At 62.2% G+C, this 16,316-nt stretch overlaps 1 protein-coding gene across 1 annotated transcript in view; it reads right to left on the bottom strand.

Annotated features, from left to right (window-relative positions):
• Positions 1-2,302: 2,302 nt before the first annotated feature.
• Positions 2,303-16,316, bottom strand: part of PPP1R9B (protein phosphatase 1 regulatory subunit 9B) — a gene marked incomplete at its 5' end in the record, with an annotated part of 14,987 nt that continues 973 nt past the window's right edge. Inside the window, 9 exons of the mRNA XM_077776861.1 lie at positions 2,303-3,468; positions 3,658-3,754; positions 4,067-4,296; positions 6,766-6,819; positions 6,936-7,088; positions 7,613-7,748; positions 9,054-9,158; positions 11,042-11,162; positions 12,466-12,601. Coding sequence (XP_077632987.1) covers positions 3,415-3,468; positions 3,658-3,754; positions 4,067-4,296; positions 6,766-6,819; positions 6,936-7,088; positions 7,613-7,748; positions 9,054-9,158; positions 11,042-11,162; positions 12,466-12,601 — 1,086 coding nt within the window. The remainder of the gene's footprint in view (positions 3,469-3,657; positions 3,755-4,066; positions 4,297-6,765; positions 6,820-6,935; positions 7,089-7,612; positions 7,749-9,053; positions 9,159-11,041; positions 11,163-12,465; positions 12,602-16,316) is intronic.

Raw genomic sequence — 16,316 nt, 5'->3', positions numbered from 1 at the left:
GGGGGTCGTGGGTGAGGACAGAATGAATAAGCTTTAAGGGCTGAAGTTGTCCTAGGAAATCGGTGGGCATTTTAGGGATCTCTGTGTGTGTCTGGAATCTGTCGCCAGTCATGGAGGGCTGGCTAGATTGTAGAGAGCTGAGGACGGGGTCACTGGGTGACCTCCTACAGGGCAGGGTCTGGGATCTTTAAAGAGGACATGGGGGCACCTGGGTGGCTCAGTCAGTTAAGCTTCCGACTTCAGCTCAGGTCATGATCTCATGGTTTGTGAGTTCTAGCCCTGCGTCTGGCTCTGTGCTGACAGCTCAGAGCCTGGAGCTGCTTCGGATTCTGCGTCTCCCTCTCTCTCTCTCTCTGCCTCTCCCCCACTCATGCTCATTCTCATTCTCATTCTCTTTCTCTCTCTCAAGAATAAGTGAAATTAAAAAGAAAAAAAGAGGACATGGTTTTCAGGCATCTGGTGAGGTCCGGGTGGTAGGGTGGAAGGAGGGGCTGGGTCTACAGGCCCTATAGGGACTGCCGCCATCATGGGTATGAAACATCAGTGCTGAGGGGTGCAGGTTCTGCGGAGGAGGGTGCCTGGTGGGCCACAGGACCCAGAAGGACCCCCTGTTCCTAGTGATACCTGTACGCTTCTGGAAGTTCAGAAGATGCCCTTCGTCTGAGTTCCCTCCTCTATGGCAAATGCTGTCGTTGTGGCAAAGCTGACCCAAGCTCTGAGAACTGGGCTGGTGACGGCGCAGGGCTGAGGTAACCAGCCTCACACAGGCCTGCCCATAGCCACTTGGCGTAGCCCCAAGCACAGACAGATTTCATGGTCGTGTCATGTCTTAGGCCGGAGAAACTCAAAGCAAAGCCACGCAGGACACCCCCAGTCATGCGGCACGCTCAAGGCTTAGACATGGAGAACCGCTTGGTCCACCTTTTGAAACATACAGTGTGGGACCCTCACATGATGCACGGGACACGTGGGGGCACCAGGACCCCACTCTATAGACTCAGCAACCCAGTCGGACCAGCAGAAGGTGTCACAGCCCCGACGTCTTCCTCCCCCCTCGCCAGGGTGGTCCAGCCACTTCATTTCTTGGGGGTTCCTGGCTAGGTTCCCTGAGCAGGGCCTCAGTGACCTCTGACTCTGGATGCATGACCTGTGGCCTCATGGTTTGGTGTCTCTGCTCCTGGGACTTGGGCACCTGGATCTTTCTTCCCAGAAGTGTTCTTAGGCTCATCCAAGGATGATCCGCTTGGAGAAGATGACCCGAGAGGCATGGACACCATCCCGGGGTTTCCACGTACCCCCAGCTGGGTGGCAGACTGGACGGGTGCTCTGTGGCCCTCAGGTGTAGAATTAGGATTTTTGAGAGGCAGGAGCGGGGAGCCAGAATCTGGCTTGACATGAGGCTTGTGTGACAAAGCCATTCTCAAAGGAGCCATGCCTCAGGTGCTGATGGCCACCAGGGGCTCTGGTAGAGGCCAGTCACCTTGGGTGTTGTCCGCAACTCATCAGAGTGACCTTAAAGGGTCCTGATGTTGGGACTTCATTCCTTCAGGCAAAGGGGAACATGAGAACCCCCGGGGGGCCAGGCCACTGAGCACAAGTGCCTTGTGCTTCTGTTCTCTCACCTATACACCCACCAGCACCCACAGCAAGGCAAGGCCCTAGCCTTGGCCTCCTCCCCCCTCTCTCTCCCCTCTCTGGGACTTCACCAAATCTTGCCCTAGAACCCTGGTTCTAGACTCTGTAGCAACAAGACATGCCAGCTCAGAGCAGGGGGCTAGAATGATTTAAATTTTCTAGCACCCTGGGGACAAAACCACTCGGACATGTCACCTCCCGCCTCCAGGAAACCTTTGATCCTCAGGTACCTCAGGTAAGGTACCTTGTGAGAGCGGCGACTGGGTATTCCCAGCAGGTTAGACTTCTCAGGGAAGGGACCTGCGGCTCGCCTTGCCCTTGCCGTTATCATTATCTAACCTGTCCTTTGAACTCAGAGGGCTCCTGAAAAGAGGAAATGCAACGGGCCTGAGGAACTCTCTGGAAACCCCAGGCCTCACCAGGAGAAATAGGTGGGTGCTGAGGGAGGCAATGGTGACGAGGAATTTGCTGGGAGCGGGAATATGGGATCTCTGTAGAAGGATCCTCACGGTCAGAGGCAGCACGGGTAGGAGGGGACCGCGGGGCACAGACCCACAACCCTGTCCCTCCCCCGCGAATCAAGAAACCAGTCAGCGACGCTCTGGGGGCTGCTTTTATGGGGGCGACTTGACAGAGGGCATGGTCCGTACAAAACCGGAANGGGGGGGTGGGGGGGGGTGTCCCACCTCCCTTGGTCTAGTCCCCCCCGATTTGGGGTTCAAGTGGGGAAACGGAGTGTATTTCACTTAGAAAGCAGGCTGCCAGCAGGGCAGCCCTGGTCTCCAAAAAGATGAGTAGTAGTAAAATTTTGCCCTCCAGTCAAAACATTGGAAAACTGTGGGTGTGGGTGGACCGAGGTGGAGTCTGCGGTGTCAGTACAAGTCTTCCAGGTGTGGCCCTGGGCAGGACCCGGACTCTCCAGTGGGAAATGCTCCCCTTGCCTAAGACCAGGGGCTCTGCAGCCCCGCCCCCTAAGCTGACCTCTCCTCCTTGGTTCTTCCCAGGCCTGGCCAGGCAACTTGGAGCGCACAGAGGCCACCGAACAGTTCCAGGAGGAGGCTATGGCTATTTGGCACCTGGGGGTAGGGAGGCACAAGGAAAAATTGAGGGCTGCTGCACCAGGAAAGGGGGAGCTGGGGACCAGGTGCCCTGGGCTCTCCCCTTTTCCCAAAGGATGCATGAGAAGTCAGTGCAGGGCTGGTCCCAGCCCCCAGGCTCAGGGGCGGTGGACTCTGTCCCTCCTGGGAGGAGGGGCCAGGATGGATGGGGGAAGGTGTGGAGGCAGCCCCTCCCAGCAGGAGGGTCAGAATGCAACAGAGACAGCACGATGATGGGGGATGGGGAAAGGGCCAAGAAGGTAGAATCTCAAGTCAAGAGGCCCAAGGGCCCGCGGAGGAGCCCCGGGGGCAGGGAGCAGCCTCCAGGTGGTGAGATGCCGGGAGAGCCCCCAGCCCCCTTCCAGTCCAGAGACAAAGGCTGGAGGTTGTAAAGTCTGGCAGTATGGTCTGCAAGTCCACGTGTCTGTCCACCCCCCAGGCCGACCCTCAGCATCCCTCCGCCTCCGTGCCTTGGCCCCGCAGGGCAAGAAGGAAGCCACTCTTCCAGCCACCTCTGTCTGCCCAGGCCCTCTGGTCCCTGAAGCTGGGGGAGGTGGGGCGGAGGGTGGGGAGTCGGGGCACCTGTCCCCAGGCTGGTAGGGGGCGGGGTGAAGTATTGAGGACAGGGGAGGGAGGACAACGGGAGGGGATTCATTATTGTCCGGTCAAGGAATGATTCCTGTTAAGTAGAATTGGAATTCCTCAGTGTCTGCAGGTTCCCTTCCAGTTCTGAGATCTGGCGAACAAAAGGGAGAGGGGGTCAGGCCCCGCCATTCCGCCAGCCCCTGGTGAGGACATGGTGACCCTGAGCCAGCACCATGACTCTCCCTCTCCCCGTCCAGGATCCCGAGGGGGCACTGGAGGGAGGGTCTGCGCGCTGCCTCCCCTCCATTCAGCCCTGCCCCCAGGACACCCCTGGGCCCACCTTGTCCAGGAGCTTGTCCATCTCCTCCTTCCTTGCCAGCTCTGACTCTTCCAGAACCCGGCGCTGTGCCGTCTCCTTCTTCAGGAACTCGATCTCCCTAGGGGTCGGCAGGGGACAGACCACGGGTGAGGGTGTGTGGTCTGGCTTCCATCCAAGGAGTCCCAGGGCCCTCAGCCCTGTCCTTAGCCCCACCTGAGCAGCGCTGTCCGTCTCTCCCTGTTCTTAGCTCAGGAGGCCCCAAGTCTTCCCAAAGCCCCCTCACCATGGGGCCCCCCAACTTCTGTGCTCCTTGCCTCCTTACTCAGCCTGAGGTGGGGAGGCTCTGCCACCAGAGGCCTCTTGCAGTCTACCCTGGGCCAGGGACCCCCCCAGGGACACCCCCACACCCCCCAGCGCCCCGGTCGCGTACTTCTGCTGGTAGTCTTTGATGAGACGTTTGGCCTTGCTGTACTTGCGCTCCAGGGCCTGGTACTGGGCCTGGGTCTCCCGCAGGTGCTCGTCCACAGCCTGGCACAGGCTCTGGGCCTCGCCCCAGTAGCCCTCCAGCTTCTCCATGCGCTCCTTGTTCTCCTCGACGCTCTGCTCCAGCTGAGCCTTCTCCACCCGCCACCGCCCCTTCTCCTGCTCCAGGCTCTGCAGCTGCGGAGGGAGCAGCCGTGGGTCAGTGCGGGCCGCAGGGCGCCCCCATCCTGGCCCTGGGGCCGGTCTCTGGATGATTCCTGCAGAGGTGGAGCCCACTGCCCGTGCGCCCCACCCCCCACGAACTAGTAACTGTCCTTGGTTGAGCCTGAGAACTAAAAACTGGAGAGGGAAGAGGTGGGAGGTCGGCCTCAGAGCTCCCAGCCCGGGCCCCTGCGCCGCGCACACACCTAGCAGGCCAGAGGCCCAGTCCAGTCCCCGCAGAGCTCTCTGACCTGCGGCAAGGCACCTTCGGCCATAGGCCTCAGTCCTCCCGTCTGTGAAATGAGACTGCTTCCTGCCTTGCCAAGCTCTCAGGGCTACAGGAAGATGGTGGACGGGAAAGAGCAGAGCAGGTGAGGGTCGCCGTCGCCCTCTGTCACCTCCGCAGCTCTGGCCCTGCTGACCAGTCCCTGCGTCTGCAGCTTCCCACACAATCCCGGCTCCTCCCTCCCACCTTATCCACGTTCTTCGCAGGCACCCCGCCCGCACAAATCTATTCCTCCTTCCTGTGATCTCACTGCCATGCCAGGGCTCAGCCTCAAGCCCCTACCTGCCCCTCCGAGCTCGCTGGCTGCGAACGCCGCCTGCTGTGCCCCAGCCACGTGGGCTTTCCTGCAGATCCTCAGAGCTGCCACGTTCCCTCTTGCCACAGGGCCTTTGCCCGTGCCATTCCCTCTGCTCCCCTCCCCCACCTGCTCTCTCCCTTGCCCCATGGTCTCCCACTAGCTTACTTTTCGGCCCTCTGCTCAGCGTATCACTTCCCCAGAGAAGTCTCCTGTGATTCCCTCCAACAGCACCCCCCCCACACACACACTCGGGCTGGATCAGGCTCTCCTGCTCTAGGAGCTCGACACCCCTGTATCCCCGTCTGGAGCCCCGTGTCAGCTGGTAAGGATGCAGACACCAGCGCGTGCACTGAGCCGCACAAGGGCAGGTGTCAAATGTGCATCCGCCCCCATAGGGACTGGAACAGGGCTGGGCAGGTGGACGGTACCCTGCTGGCCTTTACAAACACAAAGCAGGAACGGACCCTTGGCGCTCCCCCTCGCCTTTGTGGCCTGCACAGAGCGGGGCCCATCATCTTGGCCTCAGAAACGCAGCTCCGACCCGTCCCTCCTACCCATACCCTGCGCCTGCCCTCTGGGCAGCCCTGGCCACCACGCCCCCCAGGACACCACCAGGGCCTCTGACTGGTTTGCCAGCCTCCAAGTCCTGCCCACCCCCATGTCCTCTGGCCCCACAGTCAGTGACCTTTGCCCCTTTATACACCCCCTGTGGCCACAGGACCAAGGCCAGAGTCCTCAGCGGGGAGTGGGGACCCTGCGAGGCTCAGACCATCTCGGCGGGCCAGCACCGCCTCCCACCTTGTCCCCGTGGGAATGGCTCCCACAGCCGGCGGGCCTCCTCCAAGCTCAGCCTCACTCCCCCTGGGAGTGCCCTTCCTCTGCCTCAGTCTCCTAAACCCGGCCCGGCCCCCAGCGGTGACCTCTCCTCCTTTCGTGTGTGGTGGGTGGACTGAGGGTGTGTGGCCCCAAGTCCCTTGCCCCCCACCATACCAGAAGCCCCGTGGCAGCGGGGGCTCTAATGTCCTGGCCCAGCAGGGGCCCAATACCCACGTTTCACAGGAAGTCCGTGTATCAACATGCCTGTGAGTACGTGGGCGCTCTGAGAGGGTGTCTGTGCATGGGACGTATGCGTGTTTGTGCATGTCATGCGTGTTACCATCTGGTACCGTCAGCGTGAGCCCCGCTGTGAGAACACACGTGTCCTGGGACCCTCGTCCTGCGGGATGGTCATGCCTGTGGGTCTCAGCCGATGAATACAGAGCGTCTACATGTACAGGCTGATCACCTGGGTATACAGTCCCGTGAAGCAGGAGCCTCTGCGTCCATGCCGAGTGGGCGTCTCTAAGAGACCTTGGGGAGTGGGCCTGGGGCTACTACGTGCCTGGGGTCCTGGCTGGCACGTGTCAGTGGGCAGATCACTGAGTAGCTTACGTTACCGGGCTGTATAGGGGACCTGTATGAGACACCACGAATGTGAAGACTACATCTAGTGCAACCTAGTGTCATTCAGCGTAATCGCTCACAGCTCGATTTTTTTTTGAGCACCTATGTTACGTGTCAGGTGCTGTGCTAAGGACTGTATACGCGTTATACCCTCAAATCCCCTCAACGATCCTACAGTGTTGGCCCTATTATCGTCCCATTTTGTAGGTGAGGAGACTGAGGCAGAGGGCAGCGAGCGGATGGTGGCACGGATGGGTCCAGACCTCACGCTTTTTACACCACGCTCCCTTGCCTCAGAGTAGCTTGTTTTGAGTCTGCCCGCGGGTGATGGACGAGTGGCAGCGTCCAAAGGTGTGGAGGTAGGGGGTCGTCTTCCCCCGCCAGCCCTCAGACCACACTCCCCCTGCTGTACTCTTACCTTCCTTTTTAGCTGCTGGATCTCTGCCTCGGTCACGGCATGCTTGATCTGGAGCTGTGGGGGCGGAGAGGCAGGCGCTCAGCTCTGGCCGGAGGGGACCGCTCTGCAGGGCGGGATAATTGCCAGCCTGTGCCCTCCCCCAGCCCGGGGCCCCCTCCCCCTCTGCCCACCTCCTTGAACTTGTGCACCAGCTTCTCGGGCTCCATGTCCACGGGGGACAAGGCATCCTCATTTTCTGCCAGCTCAAACACCTCGATGGCCATCTCGCCGCCTGGGAACGTGGGGCTCAGCTCTTCTTCCTCGTCGGTGGCATATTCTCCCGTCTGTGAAGGGAGGGAGGGGACAGCACACCCTATCCACCCCAGGCTCACTTGGCCCTGATGCGCAGCACTTAGACTGGCAACAGGTTGCCCAAGTCAGGCTCGGGGGGGTGCTGCCCGGGGGCGTGGTTCAAGCTGGGCCCAGGGCAGTAGGCGTGGTTGGCACCTTCTGGGGAGTCCCCTGAGGGCACGGTAGTTCCCCCCATAGGACACAGCCTGTGCTTTTCCCTTTACACTATGGGTCCCCTGAGGGTAGAGGCCCTGTACGCCTTCCTGCCAGAGGAGGGACTCTTTGAAGGAGCTGTGTTTTTCTTGTAGGAGCAAGAAGGCTCTCTGAAGACAGAAAGTGTGATTCCTGCCATAAGACTCAAGTGTTCTTTGAAGGTAGGGATCACCCCCCAGGGTAGGGACGGGAGCCCCTTGCCTTCTTTACAAGGCCTGGGAAAGCAGGGGTCCAAGGATGGTTGTAATGCTCTGTCCAGCCACCAGGGGGCGATGATGCACGCAGTCAGGCAGGGAGTCCCTACCTCCTCGTCGTCCTCCCCATACTGGGCGTATCTCTGCTCCATCATCTCCCGCTGCCATCGCTCCTGTTCCAGGGTCTGCTGAATCAGCTGGGCCACCTCACTCTGCTCGCCCGGCCGCTCCCGGCCGATCATAAACCTGCAGGGGCATCAGCGTCATATGCCTTCGCCTCCGTCTTCGCCTGGGTATTGCCACCATCCTTCCCCACTGGTGCACCACCTCCACACCCAGACCCTCCCAAGGGAGGTGAAACGAGAGGGCCGACTTCAGAGGCCGTGGAGTGTTAATAATGAATGGGGGAGCCGGGGGCCTTTACTGGGTTTCCTTCCCCAGGGAGGCACAAGGCCCACTAACCCTGGCAGCCAGTTTGGGGGGAGGGGCGATGTCGGTCAAACCCGCCCTGCTGGGCTGCAGGGGACAGGAGTTCAGAAGCTGCCTGGCCAGGGGGGCTCTTCCTCCACGACAGAAGAGAAAACGAGGCAGGGGGATGGTGATGCTGACCCATCCCAGCAGCCTGCTTCTCCCTCCCCCTGCCCTGGGGCTGCGGAGGGGCTTCGTGTGTAACCTCCAAGCCCCCAAGCTTCAGGAAGGGGCGGGATGATGGTGCGTGGAGATTAGGACAGAGAGGAAACAGTGGAACTTCCAGGCACCAGCCCCTCCTCTCCGTGGCCACCCACATCCTGTTTCTGTCCACCGCCCTTTCCTGGGGGCAGTGCCCCTCTTGGAGGGGGCGGGGGGTGGTCCCTGAATGTTATGCGGGAGCAGGACATGAGGAGCCTAGAACCCAGTTCCCTTCACTGACAGGCCAAGGGAGGTAAGGCCCCCAGGACCGCACAGGGGTGAGGAGGGAAGGATGAGGGGCCTGGTGGGGAGGCTCCAATCTGGACCAAGTCTCCCTGCACATCTTGGTTCTCTGGTGAGTTAGTGATGGACACGTGAGGGAAGAATAAATCCAAGAGGCCAGTCTGGAGGTGTAGCGGGCCACGGGCCTTGAAGGCTGTGCTGGTGGCCAGCCGGGCTCAGGGGCTTGGGAGAGGACAGCAAGCACGGGACAGGGATGCGGGCACAGCAGTTCTTTCAGGCAGGGGAGGCCGCGGCAGCCCCTCTATAAGGTGGGCCAACCAATGGCTCAGCTGGTTAATCGTCCGACTCTCGGAGTCGGCTCAGGTCATGATCTTAGGGTTTGTGAGTTCAAGCCCCACCACGTTGGGCTCTGAGCTGACGGAGCGGAGCCTGCTTGGGATTCTTTTTCTCTCTGTCCCTCTCCTGCTTGCTGCTCTCTCTTTTTCATAATATATAAAAATAAACACTAATTTAAAAAAATTATAAGGGGGGCTACCCAGAACCTTAGCCGGGTGCGGCCCGGTGGGCTGAGTGCCAGGACGAGGGCCAAACCTCCATCCGCTCCCGCTCCCCACCCAGCCCCCAGCTCCCGGCCCTTACCGCACGCGACCCTTGGTGTTCCGGAGCACAGAGGCTGCAAAGCTCTGGGTCACTCCCACCAGACTCGTGCCATCCACCTCCACAAGGAGATCATTCACTTGGATCCTGGGAGAGGCCACACCGGTTAGCGGGGCTCACAGGGGAACCGCAGCTGAGATAGAGGCGGTCCCCCTCCCATCCGGAACTTGAGGCTCAGTCCCCACTGGGCCCCGGTACTTTGTCTACTTGCGTAAAATGCATGAGGCCGGAGGGTCAGGTATCCTCCAGGCTCACCGGTAGACGGTAAGCCCCGGGCAGGCAAAGCAGACACAGGCATGCGGGACCCAGAGTGGTGACAGTCACACCCCTGGCCCCTCCTCCGTGACACCCGACAGAGGGGGGCAGCATCCCGAGTTTGTTACCGCCATGCACGCTGCCAGGGGCCCGAAGCACAGGTGACACATGGTCCGCTTACAAGTTCACGTCTGCAGACCTGGGTCTGCAGATTTTCTGCCAAATGGCCAAGAGCCATGTAGCAAACCGTCGTGCTCAGGCACCGGCCCGTAGGCTCACGGCACCCTCCCCGGGGCACACAGCCGCCACCGCGGTCCTGGTGTGGCACCAAAGGCCCTACTTCTCCGCACAAGGAGAGGGACGGGCAGGAAGGAACTGGCCGGACCCCTGGCCGCTGCCTTTCTCCACTCCTACCTCCCATGGAGCTCCAGGCCTCCTCTCCGGCCTCCTATGCGGAAATGGAGGAAACGGCCTATTGTGAAGAGCTCCCCCCCTCCGCCTGTGCGCCCCACATGTGGCCACTCTCTCACACGGACACACATTCCCCACACCGCCAACAGATGACCACAGAGAAGGCTCTGGAAATTCAAGTGAGCGGGTAAGCGAAAGAGCAGAGGCTGTCACCTTCCTTTTGTCCCTCCCCCCCCCCCCCCGTGCCACTTGGGCCACAGCAGGCAGAAGCACCCTGAACGAGGCAACCCAGAGTCCGGCAACATGACCCCAAGTCAGCCGGCCCTCGCAGGGACACCCACTCACCTCTGTCACATGGAGGGGTCCGGGTTTGGAGGCACCAACCCAAGGCACCCCTGATATCTGGGGATGCCCTAAAGCCCATCCCACTTCCCCCCTGCGACACACACACACACACACACACACACACACACACACACACACACACAGCGGAGTGGCCCACGGCGGGGCCACTGGGCTGCCTGGGGCTCAGGAGGCCCTTCCCGAACCTTCTGACCCCTCCGGCCTCAGATGCCAAGCACAAGCACACATGCGCTTACATGCACACACACGAGGAGCGTCTCCTCCCCAGGCACGGCCCACCAATCTTTCTAGCCCCCCACGCACCTGGACCCCCCTTGCTCTCTACGCTCTCACCACACACCCCTGCTTTCAGTCCCCATTCTAGAACCCATTGCACACTCTACGCCCTCAGCCTGGCTAACTCCTGCTCATCCTTCAGGTGTTGGCTCCAACATCACCTCCGCCAAGAAGCCTTCCCTACTAGCCATAGACAACGAGTCCTCCTTTTTATGCCTTCACGGCACCCCATACTACATTTCCCATATTTTCTGTGTCCACTTGGATGTCTGTCTGCCTCACCACACCACGTGCTTCTTGAGGAGCAAGGCCCTCATCACTGGCTCCCCAGGGCTCGCTCCAGCCCCACCACAGAGCCAGGGACTCGGTATTTGCTAAGTAAAGCAAAAAAGCTCGGGGATCCACCAGGAGCACAGCCCCCGTGCCCGTGCTCTCCCGACCACAGCCCAACGCACACTCAGAACCCGGACATACGACGCCTCCAGGCAGCCCTCCATCCTCACCGCCTGAATGTAAGTGCCGTGATGGCAGGGGTCCCATCAGTTGTGTTCAGCGCTGCTCCCCCTGGACCAGCACAGTAAGGCTCCCAGACCACCCTAGCCCCACACAGAGCCCTACACAGACTGGGGCCCACCCTGGCTCAGCAGGGGAGGGGGAGGCGGTACCTGCCGTCCCGATGGGCTGCGCCACCCTCAGTCACGGTCTTCACGAAGATGCCCAGCTTCTCCAGGCCCATGTCCGCCCCGGCCCCCATACCGATGATGCTGATGCCCAGACCCTCGGAGTCTGTGGAGCAGAAAGTCGTGAGAGGTTGGCGTGGGCAGGTGGGGGGCAGGGGCAAGGCATTCCCCGGGGCTTTGCGGGTGGACATGATGAGAGACTCCCCTCCCCCCATCTCCATTGTCACCCCAGGGCACAGCCCCACCTCAGGCAGCAGGTCCACGCTTAGGGGATGTCCAGGACTGGGTGAGGGACACACCTTCTGTCCACACTCTATCAGGCCACCAAGGGTGCTCGTGGGTCACTGCCTGCTCTGTACCCCCCACCCCCAAGAACCAATGGGCATCAGGGCGTGCTGAGGGTGGCCTGGGGGGTGGGCCAGGGACTACGGTGCAGGCAGATGAGGGGCACAGAGGGACGGGACAGCCTGGGGGTGGCCACGGTGGAGCTGGTCTCACGCACACTCCCAGCCTCAATGACTGAAGATCGCCTGCTTTGCCCTCCACAGCTGTCCCCTCCTGTCTCATGGGCCTCTGACATCCAAACGCTTATCTTCCCCCACAAACAGGCTCTTCTCGTCTGCCACTCCCTCCAGGGGCCCGAGAGTCACCTGGATTCCTCCCTCCCCCTCACGGCCTCAGGCGGGCCGAAGGGCCACCAGGTCCTGCAGATTCTTGCTCCCAAGGCTCTCTCAAGCACACCCACTTCCCACACAGCCCGTCACCAGGTCCTCCCCACTGTGGCCTCTCCCCATCCACTTTGGGCCCCTTTTCCCCACAGCGCGGCCTCCGGCGGCCTTCCTAAAAGCCCTTTCCCGCGCCCTGCCGCGGTGTCCCGGTCCGTCTCAGAGAGAAAAGACGGTGGCCTCCACGCGGTCTACGAGGCCCCACGTACCCCTCTTGCCCTCGTGATCCAAATCTGGCCAAGTCTCTCTTCTCTCTTTCCCGCAAGCATTCCCCTCTGCAGAGCTCAACGCAAGCACTCCTTCCTTGGGGACCCCACTGGCCTGGGTCTACGTGCTGGTGCAGCGGCGCCCCCCCATCCCTGCCCAGCCCGTGAGGACACGGTTAGCCCGGGGGTGTCCCCTCAGTGCCCGCCTCCCATCATGGCGCGGCCCACACCGAGCCCGGATGCCCAGTCCCGGCAGCTGGACAGGCACACAGTGGGGCAGGATGGGGTCGGGGGTGGGAGCTCTGGCCGCACTGGAGTCCGTGTGGCTGGGGGGACTAGCAGAGGCAGAGTAGACACCAAAGTCCCTGAGGAAGCCCCCCACTCCCACCCCCAGGGCCCAGGGCAGAGCTGGAGCCAGAGAAGAGCCCCCTCCCCCCGGCACCCACCCCTACCCCGCGGCCTGGCCCGGACGTCTCACCCTTCTCCAGCTCCACCGGGAACAGCTCCAACCTCTCCACCCGCTTCTCCAGCTCGTACTCCGCGGAGGCGGCCATGGGATCCACGTCCTCGTTGCGCCGGTCGTAGTCCTCGTTGGAGTAGGTGCTGAACACCTGCGGGGGGGGGGCGCTGGTNGAAGGCCCTTCTAGCGCTGGAGTCCACGGGGCAAGAGGGAAAGGGACGTCCCTGGCCGCCACACCGTCATTCTCTCCTGCGGCCGCAGCTGGGCACCAGCATTGGCTGCTGTGGAAGGAAAGGAAGGGCAGTCCTGGAGAAACCGTCAGGCTCCGGAAGCCGGCTCTCCAGGTCAGAGGCAGACAGACCAAGAGACTGGGGCAGGAGGAGACGCGAGGACCCAGAGGGCCAGACAAGGGCAGACGCGGATGGCAGGAGAGTGGGGCTGAGCGGGAGCAGACGGGAAGTGGAGGAGGGGAGTCTGGAGAATGGAGAAGATCGAGAGGATGCCAGATGGGGAGAGAGGGGGGAGCGGGTGTGAGACGCAGGGTGAGGGGAGGGAGGAGGAGAGAGAGGGACAGAGAGGCACCCAGGACCCGGCTGACCTGGCTGACCTGAACTCGGAGTTGAGGCTGGGGTCAGGGACAGAGGCAGGAGGGATCGCCCCACCCCCAGGGAGAAAGGGGAGCACTGCACTTGAGGTGCCCCTCAGGTGACAGGAGGCGGGGCGGGAGAGAACCCCGGGCCCACATGGCCTGGCCTGCATGGCTGGGCCTCAGTTTCCCTCCAGAGAAGCAGCTCTGAGGTGTGCCCGTTACCCTCCATGCACCAGGTGGCCGGGCCAGAGGCTCAGGACCCTGGTGAGAGCAAGGGGCTCAGGCAGGGGTGGAGCCTCTCCGAGGAGAGGAGAGGAGGGCCACAGTAAGCCCAGCCTGCAGGGAGGCCCCAAGGCCAGCCCTACCTTGCCGTCCCCTGTACCCTCTGCTGTCTCCTTCCCGTGGCCCTCTTCCTGTGCGAGCAGGAGAACTCGACCCTCCCCCAGAGAGCAGAAAAGCTAGGGCAGGGGCTCTATGACAGTGCCTGAATCTGGGTCCGGGGGGGTACCCCCCAGTGGGAGGTGAATGAGCACCATTTGGGGCACCGTGACACGTTCACGCTTCATTGCCTGCAGCGACAGGTTGGCACCCCTTGGGAGCCACGCGGGGGCGAGGAGGGGTGGGCGCAGCTCTATCAAGACGGTGGGGCCTGAGGCCTGAGCAGCTGGGGTGGAGCGCCGTGTCCCCCGAGGCCCCTGCCACGGCCCTCTCTCCCCGGGGCACCCTGGCGGGCAGTCGACTTGTGCCCTGGCCTTTGTTTGCACTCGGCTCGGTGTCACCCTCCAGGCCCCACCAGAGCCTCGCTCCCACGAGGGGGGTATCAGAGGGTTAGAAGTGCAGCTGGGAGGGGCCTTTGTGGTCCCTTCACTCACTGCCCTCGATTTCACCGCATCAGAGAAACTCGAGCTCAGGCCCCTTGAAGCTCATTCTCAGCCGTGCAGGGGCCTCCTGACGCCTGGCCATTGGCCTCCAAGCCCCCAGTCCGCACACAGAATAAGAAGCCAGGTCTGCCGCTAAGGTCACTCGGGTTGGCCAGGGGCTGGGCAGGGTGAGTGAGACTGCGCCCAGCGGGCCCGGGCAAGTGGGTCTGCCTGTGACATTGTCCGCATTGCCCTCATGCCCCGGACCTAGCAAACGGGCTTTGGCGACTTTTGCTTGAGTCCCTGGACCCTCACCCTCTGCTCCAGCAGACAGGGGCCCTTCACGCCAAACCCCTCCAGGTGGGGGTGCATGCGGCCAAAACACACTCCCAGCCTGTCCTTGGCTTTGCCCTCCCCTCTGCTAGCCTACCGCACCCTGCCCCGGTGCAGGAAACCCAGCCCCCAGCCTCAGAGGCCCCAGGCCAGCCCCACATCACCCACCACAATGTGCCCGGCCCATCGCAGGGCCCAGTCCCCCGCCCCAACTGCCAACGCGGAACTGGGCTCTCTGTCCTCAGCAGAAACCTCCATAAGGGCGACAACTGGGCCATCCGTAAGGGCCCGAGACCCTCAAGTCGGCGTCAGTGCGGAGTGGGGGCAGGGAAGGGGAAAAATTGGGACCCACCGCCCAGGGTGGGGAGGAGGAAGTCCCCGGCAAGGTCAAAAGTCAGACATACCAAGGCGGCAGCACGGACCACTGGCTCCCACCCTCCTGCGAGCAACGGCCACCAGGGAGTCAGGAAACAGTGCTCCAAATCGTGCGCTATTTTTTACCCAAAAATCAGGGTAAGGTGTCAAATATAGACAGTCAGAGGCCCAGGACTGAAAGACCAAACTCCACCTCTAACGGGATCAGGCCACTCAGAGAAGTGGTTGCGGGTGGGAGGGTCCTGACTCCCTCCGTGGTCCCCACCTCCTCTGCCGGGGTCCCAAGAAACACCATAACCTTCCTTCCATTCCAGCCCGATCCTGTTGCCCTGGGGAGGGGGAGGGGGAGGGGGAGGGCTGGGAAAGGACATGTAAGGTCGCAGCCCCAGATGGGGAAGGAATGGTGTGGCTGGAGTAGCACCTTTCAGAGCCCAGCTGGGGGAGAGGGGGAAGAGGGGAGGAGCAGGAGGGACGGGAGGAAACTTGGGCAGCCTTGGCGTCCAGGAGCAGTTCTGGAAACTTCAAGCAAACAGATGAGGGTTTGACTGGGGAGGGGTAAAGGCAGGGTCCAGGCCTTAGGAGAGTCCGAGGGCCTGGACATCCCCCTCACCCTGCCCCCCCCCTCGCCCCAGGCAGTGGACCTGGCGCTGGGCACAGCTGAGCCTGGGGCAGTGAGAAAGGGCCGTCCAGACTGGATGTGCTGGCCAAGCTTGGAGGGTGGCAGGAAGGGGAGCGGGGTGACCTGGGGCTCTTAATTCATCCCAGGGATGTCCCCCTACCCAGACCCCGTCGGTACTGTTCTGAGGATCCCTGGGCACTGGCACAAGCCACACACCCATCACCAAGATTGATGGTGGGGAGGTGGGGCACTGAGACCCCCAAAAGGGGCAGCTCCCTTTTAGGGCGCCCGGAGAATGTGGCGAGAGTTCTGAGAGTTTGCCAAGGCCCCAGGAGTCAGGCCTCCCCAGCAGCCAAGAGAAGACGCCTGTGGGCAGCTGTCAGGCATTCTGGGGGCTTTCCCAGCCCCACCCCCTCTCTTCAAGGCCCAGCCCCCTCATGGGCCAGGCAAGGTGCCCGTTCCCCCGGTGCAACCCAGCACCTCCCCCTCCCCAGCTGGCCCAGCACAGACCCCAGGGAACTGGGCCCCAGCGCCAGGCCTCTCCCCCACCCCGAGTCACATGGGCCCAGCCCTGCTCACCCTCATAGACCTGCTTCCCTCTTTCACTTCTGCAAACTTGGGGCGGGGGCTGCAGACAGGAGGGAGGAAGGGCTGCGCTCCCCTACACCTTCGTTTTAGGAAGTTCTTGGCGCCTCCCTCCTCTACAGGGGCAAAGCAGGGGGTGTTTCTAAGCGCCCCCACCTCTCCCGCCCAGAGTGGAGTAAGGACCAATGTGGTCTCCTGAGGACACGCACACAGAGACACACACCTCCCAGCCTCAGGCAGCCACCGGGGGAAGAGCGTCTGGGAGAGGAAGGGAGAGCAGGTGTCCCAGGATGCGGGCGCGGCGCAGCCAGGGCGAGGTGGCAGGCAGAGGAACCTGAGGGCAGGTCGGGGCAGGCCGCCCTGTCTCGGGCCTGAAAATCGTGCCCCTCTGACAAACAGCTGGAACTCCCCCACGCCCCCCTCGGGGTGGTAACTTCTGGGAAGGGGGCTGGGTGGCAGGGGCTGACTCAGCCTGCCAAACCCGGCTGGCGAGGCGGGGGCGGGGGCG

Source organism: Crocuta crocuta, unplaced genomic scaffold, assembly GCF_008692635.1.
Source record: "Crocuta crocuta isolate KB4526 unplaced genomic scaffold, BGI_CrCroc_1.0 scaffold352, whole genome shotgun sequence".
NCBI lineage: Eukaryota > Metazoa > Chordata > Mammalia > Carnivora > Hyaenidae > Crocuta > Crocuta crocuta.
This window is presented reverse-complemented; position numbering and strand designations above follow the sequence as displayed.